This window comes from Porites lutea, chromosome 4 (assembly GCF_958299795.1).
Source record: "Porites lutea chromosome 4, jaPorLute2.1, whole genome shotgun sequence".
Lineage (NCBI taxonomy): Eukaryota > Metazoa > Cnidaria > Anthozoa > Scleractinia > Poritidae > Porites > Porites lutea.
In genome coordinates, this window is record NC_133204.1 from 14,060,781 (window position 1) to 14,080,394 (window position 19,614).

The 19,614-nt window shown below is 39.4% G+C and overlaps 3 protein-coding genes across 3 annotated transcripts in view; all 3 read left to right on the top strand.

Annotated features, from left to right (window-relative positions):
* Positions 1 to 595, top strand: part of LOC140932598 (perlucin-like protein) — a 14,302-nt gene extending 13,707 nt beyond the window's left edge. The window contains exon 2 of the mRNA XM_073382110.1: positions 1 to 595. This exon is cut by the window's left edge and continues 101 nt beyond it. Coding sequence (XP_073238211.1) covers positions 1 to 384 — 384 coding nt within the window. The 3' untranslated portion in view covers positions 385 to 595.
* Positions 596 to 5,275: 4,680 nt separating this feature from the next.
* LOC140934250 (perlucin-like protein) lies at positions 5,276 to 8,747 on the top strand. The gene is made up of 2 exons (XM_073383910.1): positions 5,276 to 5,646; positions 8,525 to 8,747. Exons 1-2 carry the CDS (start codon positions 5,276 to 5,278, stop codon positions 8,745 to 8,747), a joined length of 594 nt encoding a protein of 197 aa, XP_073240011.1.
* Positions 8,748 to 11,874: 3,127 nt separating this feature from the next.
* LOC140934912 (uncharacterized) lies at positions 11,875 to 18,735 on the top strand. The gene is made up of 5 exons (XM_073384472.1): positions 11,875 to 11,958; positions 13,345 to 13,473; positions 14,202 to 14,514; positions 16,029 to 16,156; positions 18,087 to 18,735. Exons 1-5 carry the CDS (start codon positions 11,899 to 11,901, stop codon positions 18,282 to 18,284), a joined length of 828 nt encoding a protein of 275 aa, XP_073240573.1. The 5' UTR covers positions 11,875 to 11,898; the 3' UTR covers positions 18,285 to 18,735.
* Positions 18,736 to 19,614: the final 879 nt, after the last annotated feature.

Genomic DNA, 19,614 nt, shown 5'->3' on the forward strand with positions numbered 1-19,614 from the left:
CTGGGAGGAGAACTGGTGAAGATAAACAGCGACGAAGAAAACGAGTTTGTGTTGAAGCTGGTTCACAAACGTGCACCATCAGTGTCGATGATTTGGATTGGACTTCAGTGGAACGCGTGCGTGCGAGGCTTCATCTGGTCCGATCTCTCCATTCCTAAATACAGGAACTGGGCTCCTTGGGAGCCGAATGGAAATGCACGGGAACCGTGTGGAAACATGTGGACTGGGAACACTACAGTTCTGCCTACACATGCTCCTGGTTATTGGAATGACCGTATTTGCCAACTGATGCCCCGTTTTCCCTGTGGCCTCGTGTGCAAAAGCCTTGCCGAACCAGACGAGGCAAGCTCACCTCTGACACTAGCAAACGTTGATGCAATATAAGAATGTGATTCTGAGTTCGTTACTGCAATTTTCGAATACGGTTCACTTTCAAGAGAAATAGAATAAGACGTTTGGATTTCTTTGGATTTCTTCTATTGTTTTCACTATTTGATGCTGATATTTTGTGTAAACAATGTTTTGTTCTTTTCGTTGTGGTATATTTCATAGATTTACTTTTAGTCAGCTGAACAATTAAACTCTTTGTACGAGATCTGCGGTGAAGATTTTCTTTAAGCCTGCCTGTTTTATGATTTCTGACTAAATTAGGGAGCTTAAACAAAAAGGACAATCAGCGACGGGAACGAAAAAGTCACTAATAAAATAAATTCGTGTTGTATTAAACGGTTCCTTGCGATACTAAACTCCAACTCGCCGAATTTTGTCAAATTTAGTGAGTTTTTAAGGGGAGCGCATTGGATTTTGGTTACCGCACTGTAATGTCTAGCCTGTTCAAGGCTCCAAAACAGTAGTACAGTAATGCAGTAAAAATTGATGAGAAAAACGCGTCTTATTTTCACTTGGCTTTCCTAGTATCTGAGAGCCTAGCACAGGCTGTCTAGTGTCGAAAGAAAAAGAAACGTCGTGTGTGCTTTCCTCCATAACTTGAACGTCACATTGGAGAATTTCATGTCGTGGCTGGGCAACCATCAGGGGCACCCAACGAGAATATAGTTCAAAACCACCTAAACATAGCATTGTTAAATGTATTTTAGTATTTAAAAGGTGGATATGGGCATATTTTTATCCCCTATAAATTTTTCATCTGTTCGGATTTCTTAACTGAAAGTCTAGTGATCCGAAAATTATAGGGATCAAAACTTACCTGTTCGAAAATTTCAGCCAGAAAAAAAAAGGCTCCCGAAAATTCTAGGTGACCTTTTTAGGGTAAAAATCCGTTGAAAATGGGCAATTTTACCATTTCTTAGATCTTCGAAAATCCTAGGAGAGGCAGGCAAGCAAGGAATTTTACAACAAATGTTCCGAAAATTCTAGATCTCAAATCGTCTTCCGAACAGATATTTTTCCGAAAATTGTCGTTGGGTGCCCCTGAACCATGGCATCAAGATAGAAAGTGAACATACCAAAAAGCACGATGTGCGTACAGAGTTGTTGTTTTGCTTACTTAACCAATTCCTTTTTAAAATAGCTTCTTATTTGCTGAAGAAAAAAAAGTATGATAGCCCTTATTCCTTAAAGAAAATCTGCATACTCAATTAGTATTTATCTAAAAATGACTGAGAGAAAAGACTGAAGCACTGACCACATGAATTTTGAAGTCCTTGCCCAAGTGTACAGAAATTTTTTTATGGATTTTAGAAAATAAGAACCCTTTTTGAAATTTTACGCTAAACAGGTTCACGTATAGAGGGGGCCTAACTGACAAATTTTAGGCTAACAGGTTGAATTAGTACTTAAATTTAGACTAATAGCTTTTGCAATACTGTAATTCCTTTATGGTCATGCAAATAAAGCTTTTGGTGTTGTTGTTGTTGTTGGTTCTTAACGTCGCGGGTTTCTACTGCATATCTACAGCGCTCTTGCCATAAGGAAAAAAAGAAGAAAAAAAGGGAGAAAGAAAACGTTAGTATTGTTTTGAATCATCATACCTAGAACTTCCTAGATTGCATTATGTCATTAAAAAATAGGAAGTTTTAAATTAAAACGGGTATCAGCATATCAAAGGAATCGCAAGAAAGTAATTGAAAACACCTGTGCAACATAAGACACATTGCAACATCTATAGTCGATAACCTAGGAGATAAGAAAATAGGCTTCAGGAATTATATTAGATTATGTAATTAAGAGGAAGTTTTAAAATCAAGAATTATGACCGTAGCAATGGAGATTATGATTGGTTGTCTTTTCATACGGCACCGCTGATGTCTACGAAAAGCAGAATAGCAATTTGTGTTATTGGCAGCTCCAATTTTCATCCCCCCGGGCCGAGTTGTTCAAAGCTGGGTTAAGATAGGCAAGGGTTAGTGCGAGATTTGAATTCAGATATGAAGCCTAAAAATCATTTCAATTTTAATTCTTTTTTGTCTACAAGTTGATTATTGAAAGCTTTAAAGATAAACCCTACCCTGCTTTTTGCGGACACCGACTTAAGAAGGACACCTCATTATTACGGACAGTTTGCTTTGTCCCTGGAGAAAGAAAGCCCTTAGAATTTTTTTCAGAATTCAACCCGCTTAGGAACACTTTCTATGGTCCCATTAGTGTCCGTATTAACGGGGTTCGACTGTATGATATTTTCGACGTTTTTTTCTATAATTAGAAAGTGACCTTGTGCTACCGTATTGGTACTTAATTTAGCGGGTCTTTTCGCGTTTTTCGCCATTGACAAAAATTAGTGAAATTGAAGACCCGCCAATAAAAATCCTCGCGAAATACAAACACGTGAAATTAAACACCCATCTAGGAGTAAATTAATTGATCTTACTGATAAGTTCCATTTTGTACCTTCCCGGTTGTAAAATAACGTTAATTTGCAAAGATTTCACATGGAGTAGAGAATGTAGCTATTATATTATCTTCATCTGAATCGCTAGATTCGTGCAAAAAATAACATAAATAAATTTGTGTTTTACTTCTTTCAGTTTATCTATAAATTTTTAAAAGTTCAGGCTTTTTGAAAAATAAAATGATTAAGTTAAAAATGCGTGAATCGCGAAATTCGAAGCCCTTTTTTTCATATTTTCCTATTTAAATCGCAAAAATAAAACCCCGCGAAATAATACTGTCTGTCAATATAGCAAAATTAAGTATGCACGGAATTCAGTGCCAATAAGATATAAATACCCAAAGAATATAACTTGATGGTCGTAAGCAATATAAGTAGAAAGGAGGTGTTTCACAGTTTGTTTCTAGCACCCTAGGCTACATCACGCTGGACGTAGCTCTATGACTTTCCTGGCTTAACTGAGACAGATGAAATACAGCTGAATATTATATATTTTCAAAACTCTTTCATGAAAGTCGAAGTTCTTCTAACAATGGAATGTCGTTGCTAACTAATTCAGTAACTTGAGGAGAATAGATGTTCAAAATTGGGAGGGGAAGTCGTTGGACCTATTAACCCGATGCTTCTAAAATACCAGGCGTTTGAAGTCTAATTCTCTAACCTTTTATAGTTCAGTGAAGGTATCTTAATAACAACTTTGCATTTGTAGACTTCGTTTTTCACGCGCTCAATTCTAGTTTTCTCAATCTTTTCTATCTGATCCGTTGCTTTTGCCAAAAAAAAGAAGTATGGTGGAGAGTTAAATAGAGAACGTTCAATTCATAGTTTGCATGTTAGGAAAAGGAAAAGCATACAGCATCCAAGGACCACGAAGAGTCTCATCATGTCAACTAATAACTAACGCTGGACCCGGCCATCCAGTGGCTTATCTCCTTGGCTTCCAAAACTGAGACACGATGAGGTACCTGTATAAAGCTTATTATAATGAAAACCAAAGTTCTCCTATTTAAAGGAATTTGTTGTTGTTTCCGAAACTTGAGGGGAAATTTAGATGTCTAAGGTTGGTATAGGAAGTCGCTCAACCTCTCAACCCGATGCCTCTAAAATAGCCGGTGATTGAAGTTTAATCTTGTTAACTTTTTTCAAGAGAGCAAAATTTCCTAAGTCATAAGTTTTTTGCAGCTGTAAGATCAGTTCATGGTTCTAATATTACTGGTATACTATGCATAAACAGGAACAGCAACTGGAACAGGAACTTTGCCAGCATCGTATTTAAATTCTCTAGCACTTATTCCTGTTCATCATTACTTAGTAGTCAGTCTTCACTCTCTCTCGTGCCAGTTAAGTGAGAGATATTCAGCGGGTAGCACAATACCTCCAATATTTGAAAAACGCAGGAGGGGAATCGATTTCTAAATGCGAGTTTCTGGATTACCGTGACTGAAAACAAATTATGTATATCCAGTTTTCTTCGAAGATGATTTTTTGGACCTTGTTGGGTTTTACCCATATTTTTTTTTTGCAGTGAAAAATTACAAATCATTTTGAAGCTCAATGAAATAGTGGAGTGATCATGCAGAAGTGCCTTCCATTAAATAGTTTCTAGATTTAAAAGGAATTCCGTCAAATCATTTTGCTCTGTAAATGTCAGATTAACTCTTCACCTATTGGAGATCAATCGACCAAATTTTCTTCGAGTCTTAACTTCTTTCTGCTTTGTGTGAAATATTCCATTAGATAAATATTCGTTGGTTCCTTTTATTCCAAAATAGTCATATTTAGATAGCCAACTCTATACGCCATTATAGGTGTAGCTGCAGCTTAATCCAGTCATTCTCATTCTACATGTACTTAGAAGTCTAAAACCTCTAAAAAAGATACGAGTAGTGGTTCTTATTTATCCTGGGTGAATTTTTTTTCTATTGTTTCATATCATATATATTTGACATCGGTCAGTTTTTCATGACTTCTCACGTTTTTGTGGCAATGGATTTCGCTCCCTTGATCTCCTCAAACTCTAATTTAAACATTCAGTAATTTGAAATCCTTTAGCTTCGCTACATTTGCATCCTGCGTGCAGAGTCTTCTTTTGTGTACACCAAAATCGGGTTAGCGAACGAAAAGCTATGCTAGCAGGATGCTACATTTTGTGAACCTTTAACGCTTTAAGTCGCAATGGTGACCAACATCAATTTTCTCCTAACCATATCCATAAATTGTCCAGAGATTAGGTTATAAGAATTAATAAATTGATCACCTGAGAGAAAATGCTTTGATCTTTTATCAAATTCTCTCAACACATTCTTTAAGGGAATGTATAGAGATCAGTTTCTAGAATTTGTATGTGGATATTGGGGATTAAAGGGTTAATGAACTTTGGTTTTGTCTTTTCACACACTTCTAGGTTACCATTGTCCTAGGGGCTGGATGCAGTTTAAAAGCTACTGTTACTTTGTGAGCAACTCTATCAAGTCTTGGCACCAGGCCCAAGCATACTGCAAAGGGCTGGGAGGAGAACTGGTGAAGATAAACAGCGAAGAAGAAAAAGGGTTTGTGTTGAAGCTGGTTCACAAACGTACACCCTCTGTGAAGCAGGTTTGGATCGGACTCAGGTGGAACACGCGCGTGCAAGGCTTCATCTGGTCCGATCTCTCCATTCCTAAATACACGAATTTGGCTCCTCGTGAACCGAATGGAAAAGCGCGGGAACCGTGTGGAAACATGTGGACTGGGCGCATTACTAATTTTAACCTACCTTTTCATGCTCCTGGTTATTGGAATGACTGTAATTGCCAAACGTTAGTCGACACTCCCTGCGGCCTGGTGTGCAAAAGCCTTTTCGAACCAGACAAGGCAAGCTCAACCCCGACATCAGCGAACGTTGTAGTTATTTATAAAATAACTAAGATAGTACGCGCGCTCTGATTGGCCGAGAGCAGTGTTTGCATGAGAGTATGTAAACATGGTTGTGGCGTCAAGTTGTTTGGTTTTTCGCGCGCTAATCACGCAAGCACAAATTTGAAAAAGTTTTCGAGTTCAAAACTCAAAAAGTTTACTTTATTTACCCATTCCTTCGTCGGCTGAAACTTGGAAAATCGTTACAAAGAAGGTGTGTACATTTTTCTTGGCTTAAGCTGACCGTTTTAAGCGAGAAAAATCCGTATTTTGCAAAGCATCTTTTTGCAAAACAAGAACTGATTACGCGTGCAAGACTTCGTGGACAAGATTTTGCGACTGGTAAGAATTTCTCTTTTAATCAGTGCCTTACAAAGAGTTTTGCGTTTTTTTCTCGGGAAAGTTATTTTATAAAAGCAATAGAAAACTTTTTTCCTGTGTTTGCGTAGCCTGATATAAACACTTGAGGCGTTGGGAGAATTCTCGACAGTTATGCAAACCCTCGACTTCGTCTCGGGTTTGCATAACTGTCTGAATTCTCCCAACCCCTCTCGTGTTTATATCAGGCTATGCAAACATGGAAAACGTTTTCTATTGCTTAAATAAGAATGTGATTCTGAGTTCGTTACTGCAAGTTTCGTAAATGCTTCACTTTCAAGAGAAATAAAATAAGACGTTAGGATTTCCTCTCATTTTTTCTATTCCAATATTTGTTGCTTTGATGCTGATGTTTTATGTAAACATTCTTTTGTTCTTTCTGTTGTGGTATATTTCATAGGTTTCCTCTTCAGTGAGTTGAGCAATTTAATTCTTTTTATGAGATCTGCGGTAAACGATGTAATAACGTAAACCTCTTGTAAACCATGTTTATGATGCCTGACTATAATACTAGGGAGCTTACACTAAAAGGACGGCGACGGGAAAGAAAAAAGTCACTAAAAAAATAAATTTTTGTTCTGCTTATGCAAGCGAGACTAACTGGAAGAGTTGGAATATGAGCGATTAAATTTCAGACAGTACGAATTCTTTTGTTTTTGGGTGAAGTTTTCGTTGCCGTTGCCGTCGTCGTTGCATAAGGTCCCTTATGGTTGTCCTTTTTATACGGCATCATTGATATCTACGAAAAGCAGAATATATCAAGTTTTGTTTTGCATTGATGTCTGTTTACATTTATTTCTCTCTGTCCTCAGTCTCCGACGTAAGTAACATGTGCGAACCAGAGCCCATTGACTTGTTCTAGGCGCCTAATGGACTCAACGAACTACCGGAAGTGTGTTTCGAATTTTCTTTCAACTTGATTGGCAGACTGAATATGACTCTCGTTTTAACTGGGCAATCATGGCGCGTACTCAAATCCTGGTACACAGGTGGGGCCCATAGTAGGGATTTCGGCGCTTTCTCAGATACCAACTTAACCAGAAGTCTATTTCCATCTGTTGCGCAGGCTAGTCGTTTGATCAATTTTGATGTTGGTTCTCTTCCTTCAATCAAGAGTTTAATTCCTTCTGGCTGCAGACTGGAGTACATTTTATAGAGACTGAACGGGTTGGTAAAGCGAAGTGTTTCCCTTCAACTCAGCTATTCAGTAGTATTGCACTTTTTCTCTACCTCTTATTAAATTCACCCCCTATATGTCACAGTTCTTCTGTTTTCGGGTTAGGTTCTATTGTTAACTTGCGTTTGTTCATTGTTTTCCCATTCAATTGACCATTTTTCAGTTGTGGACTTAGTACCGTAGCCTTAGAGTGAATGTGAGGCTGAGGTTGACCTTGTTTTGATACAAACCTCCTTTGCTTTGTTATGGAAATTGTCCATGAAAATACTAGTTAGAACTAAAGAATAACTTGATTTACATAAGGAGCAGGAAGGTTTGTATCAAAACAAGGTCACCATCAGCCTCACTTCCATCCATAACTGTAAAATGGCTCATTTCGTAAGGTCTTCTGAGAGCTGCAAGTTCGCCCCAGCTATTAAGCCATTGTTAAGGCTGAATGTTGTTGCTATTTTTCTTGTGCTCAGGTTCCTATACAAAGGGTGGCAGGATTTGTGAAACGCCTTTGTACCGTAAGCTTGCAGTCTCAAACAAACGTAACACTGGCTTTTCTGTCTTACGTAAAGTCATTTCTACGAGTAAACACATATCCTGGACCTAGAGGTTTTTCTTAATTTTCACGCACCCAACGGTAAGGAACGTCGGAGGGTCTAGAGGCGAGGAAGAGAGAAAGAAAGCTCTTCGGTGTTCCCATTTGCGTGGAGAAAAATTGATAAAAACCTATTGGATTTGGTTACTTGTAACCCTGGTAACAAGAACACTATGGTCATATATATGCAAAAGCGTTGTTACCTTAATACTGGAAACCGAGGAGGAGAAACGAGGAGACCCAACTATTTTACAGGCTCCTTGTGCAGTTACATTCTAACGTGAAGCAACTTCCAGTTCTCTCGGCTATAACGTCATTAAACGGATGCGCTTTTGTTTACTAAGAAATCTCTCTAGAGAGTGAGGCATATTTGATACCATATAAACCGTCGTAGTAACCAAGAACATAATCCGATCGTTTAGCTCGTAAAGGCCAGTGGGCCAGTATACTTTAGGCATGCGGTATTTCTCGCTAGATGGACATTTGTTCGTTATGCCGAGGAAGTTATTGTATAAACATCTTCCAGAAATTCCTCGAGTCTCTTTACAACGTTTGCTTCATAGTAGAGTGTAAAATGATTCCTTTGCTCCACAGTCACTCCAGTTATTTACCTCACCTATTCTATTTTTCTCCTTTCTAGTCTCCTGCTAAAGTGCAAGCAATACTCGACAGTGAGAGCACGGTCTGGTTTGTTTCGACCTGATGTCAATGACCCAGAGCTGAGTAATGCTGATAGCACGACAGCCTGGGAACTAGCTCTGTTGGAGACTGGACACTATCATCCATCGGTGAGGATCGCGGCTCATCACGTGGCCGAGCGAGGGCCAAGCAAAGGACAGTTCTCTACTATGATGAAAATGTAAGTTAACTAAATCATCTGTGCTGAATGACAGAACAAAAGAATAATCAATGCACCAGTTCTAAGATCTCATTGTTACGTCAAATCTGCTGGTGAACGAACAAACTGTATGTAAGCCTTGTAGTTCGAAAGGTAGACAACGCTATCCACTAGATAAATCACTATCCAGTGAATAACGCAATTACTTTTCCCAATACTTATCCACTGGATAGTGATTTATCCGCTAGTTAGCGCTATCCAACGTTTCATAACGGTGGGCCTGTCGTCTAGTGATAGTGGAACCAACATCAAAACTTTAACCTACGTTGATCTTAAGGCCCGGTTCAAATGTCGCATTTCACCTGTGCCCAACATACAAGCTCGACTGTGGTTCCAGCGAACGTTGATACGTATTGATGTTGTTATTTTGAATTCGTTACTGTAAGGCTGTCTTCACATTCTAGCGGATAACTTTTCTTAGCCTGCGTGGCAGGCGTTTGAAAGGGAAGGGAAAGTGAGTTTTAGGCGCGTTTCTCTCGCGCCCAAAACCCCCTTTCCCTTCCCTTTCAAACGCCTGTCACGCAGGCCAAGCTTTTCTTGCATACACGAAAAGCAGGGCTTCAGGGCGAAATTTGAATTCAGATATGAAAGCTTAAAAAGCAAATTCAGTTTTATTCTTTTTGTCTTCAATTTGATGATTGGATGCTCTAAAAAGAATAGAACAAATTATCCGGGAAAATGCTTTTGAACGAAAGAAAAAGAAACCCCGGTCAAAATTTAACGAAAAACTGGGCCCAGGTTAATAACGTCTGCGAACCAGCGACGAAATCCCTATTAAAGTCCCCCGAAGCAGCGCCGATATCCTGGTTCTGGGTGCCCAACGGATTCAACGAACTAGCGAAAATGTTTTTCGAATTTCTTTCCAACCCGACTGGCAAACTCGTAATCGTCAAAGCCTTTTTAACTGAGCAACCATGGCAGGTAAACAAATCCCGCGGAACACAGCTCGAGCACAACAAGCATTCGGCGCTATCTCACAGACCACGTGGCCATTAGTTTGATCGATTTTGATGTTGGTTCTCTTCCTTGTACAGAGAGTTTTTCCTTCGGGTACTCCAGTGTCTTCCTCTTCTTAAAAAGGGTAATATTTCCATATTCCGATTCGATCTGGAATATGGTTGACGAGGAAAAGTCCACTATAAGGAAAGTTTTGGGGTGGTAGGTAACTCACAAACACTCGGCTCTTCTTGGAATGGAAGCAAAATAACAAAACTTGTCTGTAGATGGCATGACGCATGCGCTCTGTCAGCTCGTTTTGCTCATTTCGGTTCTTTCGTTTGTTTCTTTTCACTTATTTTAGTGGTTTTCTCTCTTTCCAATGGTTGTTTTGCCGGTTAGATGATTTCAATCGACCATTTCGGCAGTTAGCTTGCCGACCTGGTCGTTTTTGTCTTTTCCCTGATTCAAAAGTGGTTTTGCTTGATTGTTTTAGGTTTTATATTATATTTTGTATTCAAGGTTTTAAAGTGCCTTTAATTTGCTGCTTGCCGAAATTGACGTGGCGAAAAAATTCAGGTTAAAAAAGAATTATCGTTTAAGCTCAGAGGAATTAGCATATTTTGAAAATACACATCGTGGTTGTGAAGAAAAACAGGAATATTTTTGTCCTCTTATTTATCCCATTACTCATATCTTCGGAATGAGATCTGCAAAGAATGCTTATGATGATATGTTTTATTGTATTTTTTCCTTCTCCCGAGCAAGTATAAAATTTCACAAAGCTCCAACTTTAATTTCCGGGGTGTTGTTCTCCAGTTCTAAACAAGGCGCTAACAAACAACCAGACAAACCTGAATTTACAGGGTTTATGCAGCATTACAAGCCTTACTCTTCATAGTTTGGAGTGATGAGTTACCTGCCAAGTCTCTCTTAACGCAGCAGTTGTCTGGGTCCTCTCGGAAATGCAAGCGTAGGAGAACAGTCCATTCACTTCCGCTGGAGTAATGCTGTCGGTCTTTCTAAGAAACTGATTCACTTAAGGAACACATCCGGTAAAGACTGTCACTATTTGACCTGAAACGAATTCATATTTACTACAAAATATATGTATAAAAATGGCACAGCCAGATTAAGGCAGAAAGTTGTCGCTTACTTTTATCAGCTTAGGCATATTACACATTCCTGCACGCAAAAGGGAATTAAGTTAAGGGGTCTCCGATGTTGGTATTAAAACCAAGGTTCGCTTGCGAAGGTTGCCAGAAAGCTCTAGTCCCTGCTGCCGGGTGTTTTCATCGCACACAGGGTAAGTAAAACTGGTCATTTGAATAGACGTCAACCAGAAACTAGGAAAAGAGCAGACAGCTATTGAATTTTATTAACATTGATTGGATGACCGGCAGAATAATAATCACCAATCGCGAAAGAATTCTGACAGGCAGTAGTAAGGTCGCACGAAAGAAATGTTCAATTTTACAAAGAGAAAAAAAAAACATGAAAAATAACCCTTGTGCCTTCAATTTATCCAAAAAAATATTGCATTTAATTAGTTATAGATACGGCAGAACAGGCAACAAAAACGTGCAACTTGTTTTGCAACATTGCTGCACTGACGAGTTGAAAAGCGATGCTGCGTGTTTTGTCATTCACGTTCAAACCTGTCTTGCAAGAAATAAAGTCCGGGTTGAAAGTTGCGTGAATCAGTACTGACTTCTCATTGGATAACACTAGCCAGGAGTCACGCACACGGTAATTGTGTCACTTGTTGCAAATTAACAAGTTTTCCCTATTGGGCTAGTTAATTAAACGCGCAACATGTACAGATTTTGTTGCAAGAAGTAGAAAGTACTCTCAACTCTCTGCAACAACTTTTCGCATCCTGTAACAACCTGATTCGTTGCTTGACAGGTTGGAACGTGCGTGGTAAAACGCGCACCATCGCTTTTCACTCGTTTTGCGGAAATGTTCCAAAACAAGTTGCACGCTTTTGTTTGCCTTTTTACTGTACCTTTAGATCATACTCACTATTCCCTCGTGTTGCAATACTTGAGAGCGGTATTGTTGGGGCTTCGGCTTTAATTTAGAAAAACTTTAATTAAAGAAAGTTTGTAAACATTAAAACATGATATATCCACTTTTCTTCATCTTGTAGAACGTCAATTGAATTAATAAGAGCAACAATGGCCCAGTACTTACTGCGAGTCACAATTCGTCACAAATCTTCCACTGCTGGAAACATGGTAAAGTAGAAAACGAATGCGGATACAGCTTGGCTGCACAATTCCTTGGATGCTCAATATTGCATTCGGAGAGGGAGGGGCTCTAGAATGAAATTGCTCTACCAAATGTGCTTGAAAATCAATGTATTGTCAGTCTACAGTTTATTCTCAAGGAACTATCAAACTCTTAATTCATTTATCTAATTTCCTGCGCCCGGTTCGAAGTCCAATTAACGCTAACCTGGGGCTAAATTTTAATCCAGGTTCATTTTCTTTTGTTAAAAAATATTTTCTTGGATATTTTTTCTGTTCTTTTTAGAGTATCCAATCATCAAGTTATAGAAAAAATAATCAAACTGAATTTGCTTCTAAGCTGACATATTTGAATTCAAATTCCACACTAACCCTAGGTTCTCTCTGATCTATTACTGTTGACAGCAGTAGATAGCATGAGATAGGTACACCACACACAAGCAAAATTCCTTCATGCGTTTGCCCTGACTACAGCCTGAAAAAAACAATCAGAAGCACTACCCAGATCTGGGTAGTGACAAGTCATCAGTATGGAATTTCTGTAGTCGTTCCACAGAAGTCATTTCACGGGGAAACCAGAGGTGGCATCGCGAAACGTGGGCTGTTTTTTCAGTCCACCCTGACTTTTGGTGACTATTGCGCTAGAGATTTAAGCTGACTTTAAAAATATCTCGGACAATAAAATATTATAAAATAACTAAGATAGTACGCGCGCTCTGATTGGCCGAGAGGAGTGTTTGAAGAGAGTATGTAAACATGGTTGTGGCGTCAAGATGTTTTGCTTTTCGCGCGCTAATCACGAAAGCACGAATTTGAAAAAGTTTTCCAGTTCAAAACTCGACAAGTTTACTTTATTTACCCATTCCTTCGTGGGCTGAAACTCGGAAAATCGTTACAAAGAACGTGTGTCAATTTTCCTTCGCTTAAGCTGACATTTTAGGCGAGAAAAATCCTTATTTTGCAAAGCATCTTTTTGCAAAACAAGAACTGATTACGCCGCAAGACTTCGTGGACAAGATTTTGCGACTGGTAAGAATTTCTCTTTTAATCAGTGCCATACAAAGAGTTTTGCTTTTTTTTCTCGAGAAAGTTGTTTTATAAAAGCAATAGAAAACGTTTTTCCTGTGTTTGTATAGCCTGATATAAACACTCGATCGGAGGCTTTGGGAGAATTCTCGACAGTTATGCAAACCCTTCTCGAATTCTCCCAACCCCTCTCGTGTTTCTATCAGGCTATGCAAACACGGAAAAAGTTTTCTATTGCTTAAATATAAGCCGGCACCAACATGATGAACAAACTAATATTAATATTACCATACAATATTTTATAATATACATTCATATATATTAATTTTATAAATAAATATTCTGCAGTTTAGAAGTTTCCAGATGCCTAGTACTAAGATGTTAAACTTTCATGGGCAACACGATGGTGCGAAACGCTTGATTTCTTTCCAGAAGGGAGGATATCCTTGGCCTATAGCCTATAACCGCAATTTTATGGTAAATGTTTAAAGTTACAAGACTGAACTACCCTTATGCGAACTTGCGTCCCTGCTTTAAAAGTTGATAGAACACCCCTCTTATCCAAACCCGCGTCCATTTGAAAAGCAACTTATCAAGTTTAATTTGGGCGCAAAACCCACTAGACATTTATCATATACCAACAAGGCCATTGCCTACTTATAGAAAGACCTCAATCTCAGACCGCAGTTTTTCTTGATGTCTCTATTCTGAAACTCGCTTAATAGAACTCAAAACCCAAAGGAAAAGTATATCATTTTAAAAGACAAAATGCCTTCTTTCGGAAGTTGTTTCAAAAAGTGAAAATAGTGCTTCATCACAAAATCAAAAAGTTCGTGTCACAAATTTCTTAATGCGCTGCCGTTTGACTCTAGATCTCTTCTCGGTTTTGATGCGTAATTAAACATTGTGCATCGTGTTTGGTAGAATTAATCACGGGCAGAAAATTAGAGGAGGAGATAACCAGGAGGGAAGAAAACATTAACCCACAATTTCGTAAACCACTGGGTGAATCGGCACAAGATTTAGACGCATAAGATTTCTGGGATCCAGCTTTTAGGTCACCGTCAAAACTGAGCCTTGATTTTTTTAATGGTTGCCTTTGATACCATCGACGAAAAATCCAAAAAGACCTTTTGCGAAAGCTTGTAGTTTCTCTCCATGCAGTTTATGAGGTGACGAATATTACTATCTGACTTCCGTTGTAGAAAGAAACATCGAGGGCAAGTGGGGGAGAGGCGACATCAGACCATCCCCATCCTCATCCTCACTCAGGACCACATGTACACTGGGTTTTTCCTTGGATTCATGTTCATCACATGGGTGACACCAACTTCACGCCAGCACATCTCATTCCTGCTAAAAAGATTAACTCACCCCATCGACCTCACGAAGTTGAACCGAACACCAGTTATCGGATGTGGGGTCTTGTTAGCAGGCAGAATGACAGCCTGGTGCAGCGTGATTCAACTAGTAGTTACGTGAATTGTAAAGGAACCTTCAGCGATAAAACAGGCAACAGTAAGTGTTCTTTGTGCTGTCCTTTTCTTGCCCTTTGCCCTTTTTTTTTGTTTTTCGTATACCACGCTTCTCTCTCTATTGTGACCCAAAAAAGCTTCAAAAGTGTGACCGGCGCGAGTGGTTACTTGACACCTCGAACCCCGGATCTGGATGTCCGGGGTTCAAAGCCTCGCCCGTTGCTTTGTTTCCTAAGACAAGGAACTTTACTCCACTTTGTCTCTCTTCACCCGGGTGAGTAAATGAGTACCGGCGACATACTGCTGGGGGGTAACCCTACGATGGACTAGCATCCTGTCAAGGGGGGAGTAGCAATACTTTTAGGCATGCTTCTTGCTAAGGAAACCAGGATAAGCTTAATAGGCAGTTTGGGCTTTCGGCTCGTGTGCGCCTCTACCTTTTACCATACTCGTAACTGAATAATTATCCTCCTTCCTCTCTCAACACCCTCCCCGAACCAGCCAGAGATAAAAGCAGACTGTGGTTCAGTTTAGATTTCAATTAGCCATATTAGCATAGTTGACGAAAGAAAGGTTGTACTCATGTTTGTTAAAGTAATTGGCTTTTTCTGTTACTTTACTTACTTTCAGTCGCTATCTTGTGCTTGTATGTAATAAGTCGATGACACCATAGAGTATGTCTTTTCTAGCAATTAAAAGGTGATGAATTTGAGAAGCCACAAAAGTTAAACAAAGTGCTTGTAAAGGAGGAGGCTATTCCTGTGCAACGATTTACTGAAGTTTTTCTCAAGAATGAAAGCTCTTTTGCCCTTAGTTTCTTTCTCGGCAGAGCGCTTGACTGCAGAGTGAGAGGTCGTGGATTCCGGATTCCTGGGGCCGGACCAATACCCAGCCTAGGGTCTTAAAATAACTGAGAAATGAACCCAACGAACTTTCCTTTGCCCTGCAAACGGCTAGACCTTTGCATGGCTCGGATGACCACGTAAGACAACAACGGCTCCGGCCCTCTTCAGTAGAGGACGTAAAAATAGCGATTTCAACGGTTTTTCTGTTGTCATATACTTTTAGCTCACAATTTTTCCTTTTTTATTCCATCATGTCATTATACAGGGAGTCATATTGCACGCTTTCCTACATTTTAAGTTGTAACGTCTTAGCTTAGAGTTCCTTACTGTCAAATGAGCCTTGCTTCTTTCTGTTGTTCTCAGTTAGTACTCAAGTGTTTAATACTTTGACACTCAGATAAAGGGCATTTTTGTAGAGATATTTTAGTAAACCCGTGAAACAATATGTAACAATTAGCGCCAAATAGTTACAAGAAAACAAATTAGAGTGTAATACAGCGTATTACTTCCCCTATCTATTTTACCGGTTAAGTAAAATCACTCTATCATTGCAAGTTATCACTAGCGATGCTTTTCGAATTTAGCGCCTAAATATACTAAAGATTATTTGTAAAAGAAAACTCGTGAAATTTCTTTTGACAGGAGTGGAGAGAATGGCCCTTCTCGGTTCAAATCCATTAAATTCCTCTCAATATCTTTTTTATATATATAGCTGAGATAACTACAAGCGACATCAATCAGGATTATGTGAGTTTACTTTTCAAGGACCCAACAACTCTTAAAAAGTACGTCGTGACTGCACAAGCCGACCCAAAGGGCAATATAAGCATAGAGGCTGTGGTGAGTTATTTGTAAGCCTAAGTATCATCTAAAGAATTATGGAGATCTCGGAGGGTGTTATCCAAATTTAATAATTGTTTTTCAAAAAAATTCCTTGTTTAAAAGCAAGCTAGAACATTCTTACCTCAATTGATGTTAAGTTCATTTTCAATGGCCTGTTTCTCGGCAAGTAAAAGAGACAAAGGGTTGTTTGAATTGGTTCTACAAATATTCTCCAAATAGCAGATGTCGTCCGTGTAGTTGTATTCTTGATTTTCTTGCTATATACTTTGTAGCCTGTGTACAGACCCCCCTCCCCTTGCCTATTTCCCCCTCGCGAAACGAGTGAAATGTTCCGCCATTTTGTACTTACTACCAAAACAACCCAACTCGTCCCCAGGTCTTCTCGGTTTGCTGTCCAGTTTTCTTTGACGTCATTTTTCACATATTGCAAACTTTTTTCAAATTTGGTGAAGATATTGTCCCTGGGATTTTATGCAATCAGAAGCAAAGAAGTATTTTGAATGAATGAATAATAGACCTTATTCATGATACCCGCCGTCATTGGCAGCGTCACGTAGTATTTCAGGGGTTAAAAAATGATAAAATTTACCAATACGGGTCATTGCGGTCAATTCTGTTCAGTCTATCAAAACGAGACGACGATTCACAGTGCGACTATTGTAACCAGGGCCACCTAGACAAAGTTGATCGGTGACAAGAAAACAACAACACCTTCCGAAAAAGTGAGTTGTCAATCATAATTACCTTGGAAAGAAATCAACAACATAGTTCGAAATAAACCAATTACAACCTACAGACGTGACTTTCAAAACCCGTTGAAGAAGGTTTTTGTTTTTTGAGAGGTCTCTTAGAGCAAAACGTTACAGTCGTATTTTTGAGTTGAGGTCGCATGTTCATTGCAAAGTGCCGCAATGTTAGCGAAGAATTTGCTGCTGGTAGATGACAAAATAACAGCTTGTGTCAAACAAATATGTTTCCTGGGTGTAAAGTTGTAAAGTTTCGAATAACATTGACTGGTGAACACTTTTGGTATCGTAAATAAGGACTATCGCAGTCTGCTGTTGATACGTGCTCGATTATTAGTCGCTGTTCGGGAAATGAGCCCGCGCAACTCCCCGTAGAAGACCGCTCTCGGGGAGGACCGAGAAATTAAACCTACCATTTGATAGTGTAAAAGAAGACTTAAACAAAACTGAAATCATTAATGCCATGCTGCAGATCAAAACTTTAAATCTCTTCTCGTGCGAAAAAAAAAAAAATAAAACAGTAAAGAATAGCGATGCCCTCTATTCACTGGCTTGTTTGACAGAAAATAGGAGAAGTTTGGGAACTTGCACTTACCGTGAGCCTTAACTGATCTTAACTTTACTTCACCCTTTAGTTATTTAAAACAAGTAACTATTGCCTCTAAGTAACTATTACCTCTCCTCCGATCCACGGACAAGCAAACAATTGCCCTCGACTTCAACGCGCCCATACATACAAATGGCCTTGCCTGGTCTCTTTATGGCCTTGCACCCGGCCTTCTCGGTCAATTCATTTTGGTGACCCGAAACACACAAAACACGCCGAGCGCCGAGCGGAATAACGAGGCCTGGGGTCAGGGCAAAAAAGGCCAATCATTAACCTATGAGCAAGCTCTCTCGGCATGCGCAATCTCAGAGCTTTGCTCTCAAGCCCGAAATTAATTGAAATAGAGCAGCAGCCAAATATTAATCCCGTATCCCGTCAAGGAATATTGCGTGTTCCTAAATCCCGCAGTGTATAGTGCATTTCCAGACCCTGGTATATTCGTACAACTGGACTACCGTTGTTGGTGAATTTTTAAACTCTTTGTTCAGTGATGAATAGTGCTTGTGGATTTGGAAAATCTAGATTATTCTCTCTTGATTCGTATCATGTTTTTGTCTTTCTTGTCGTATTTCAGGCAACTGCATCAGGTCAACAATATTCGGACGAAGCAAAATTTAAGCCTTTCTACTATTGGAGTTATACTATTTTCCAGAACAAGTGGTTCAACACAAAGTACTTGAGCTGTGATAGCACTGGCAACATGACATTGGTGGACATGGCCGAACTAGATTATCCAAATCCGCAAGCTCTGTTCATTCTGAACAAAGTTTAAAAATTTACCAACAGCGGTAGTCCAGTGAACAACTTGACGCAAGAGCTTTTGTTACACATTAAATGGTATGTTAGTCGCCACTTTAAAACCTACGAATTTCAAATATAGTTTTAGCGATTAAGGTTTTATTCATTAAGTAAAATATGTCAGCGTGGGCTTATAATTTGATTATGCAGACACCCACAGGTTTGTAATGATAGAGTGATTAAACTTAAGTTTCAAAGTATCGACAGACGAAACGATCACAGTAAATATGTGTGGATCTGGTTGCTAAATAAATGTTTTGATTATTACCTTACTTATTGTGTCGTGTTTCGAGCTCAGAAAAAAACTGAATTTAATCTGTGATTCTGTAAATGTGAGTCCGATGATCCGTTCTCAAATCACACAGGACTCTTAATGAACGAACCAAAATAGTATATTGTCGCTTGAAGCTAACCTGTTCTAGTGAAATCCAGCTAGTGGTCTATTATCAATGCTGCGTTCTGATTGGCTGAACTACTACTAGGCTATATGTTATAGCCCCCTAGTAGCGAAAAGCGCGGGCTTTTTGGCGGCCAAAAAGGATTAATAAAGTCTAGCTTTTTTGACCAACTTATTGAATTTTACTAAAACAATTATTCCTCTCGCCCTCATGGCCTCTGAGTCAATATTGACTCAGACCTATTCGAGCTCGAGAAATAATTGTTAACAAGCCCCTTTATCGGCACCCTCTTAATTACTAGAACATGCATAGTCGATGATAAACAATTCTTGGGATTTATTACTAGCCGCTGTTAGAAAAATGAGCCCACATTCCTTGCTCAATAAGAAACGCAGGCCACGATCAAACAGCTCATGCGTCAAGCCGTCTCGGAGAGGAACAAGACCAGAACCGAGAGGACGAAGGCTGGACTGCTTGGACCAGTCCAAAGTCTAGCGGAAAGGCCCGGAATGAGTACTAGCTACAAAGAAAACGAATTTGCTCTTAAAGGAACCACGCGCCATTATTGAAACAAGTATGGCAGGCGTCAATGACTTCATTGGTCTGACAAATCTTAAGTGCTGCGCTCCTGCGCTCCTCAAAGGACGAATATACATCCAGGGTTGCCTTGTCCGTGGGGTTTTCCCACAAAAGGGTAAAAGGGTTGTGTGGGGTTGCTCTGCCCTGAGTTGCAAACCTGCTTTAGAATTCGGTATTCATCATTCAGTAAACGTTTTCAACAAATCGACAACAGTTTTCCATGGACTTTTCTTATCGAGCATGGAAATGACGTCGAAGTGTTCAAAACTGAAGTGGAACCACTAACCGTTTCACTGGTTTCAATGAAAATTTTTGAACATTGACGTT

Bases quoted from the DNA above. Each gene is read 5' to 3' on its own strand.
- LOC140934250 (XM_073383910.1), top strand. From the start codon at position 5,276: ATGCAGTTTAAAAGCTACTGTTACTTTGTGAGCAACTCTATCAAGTCT. The intron at 5,647-8,524 runs GTTAGTCGACAC...TCTCCTTTCTAG, and splicing joins AATGACTGTAATTGCCAAAC to TCTCCTGCTAAAGTGCAAGC.
- LOC140934912 (XM_073384472.1), top strand. From the start codon at position 11,899: ATGGCCCAGTACTTACTGCGAGTCACAATTCGTCACAAATCTTCCACT. The intron at 14,515-16,028 runs GTAAGTGTTCTT...TTATATATATAG, and splicing joins CAGCGATAAAACAGGCAACA to CTGAGATAACTACAAGCGAC. The intron at 16,157-18,086 runs GTGAGTTATTTG...GTCGTATTTCAG, and splicing joins ATATAAGCATAGAGGCTGTG to GCAACTGCATCAGGTCAACA.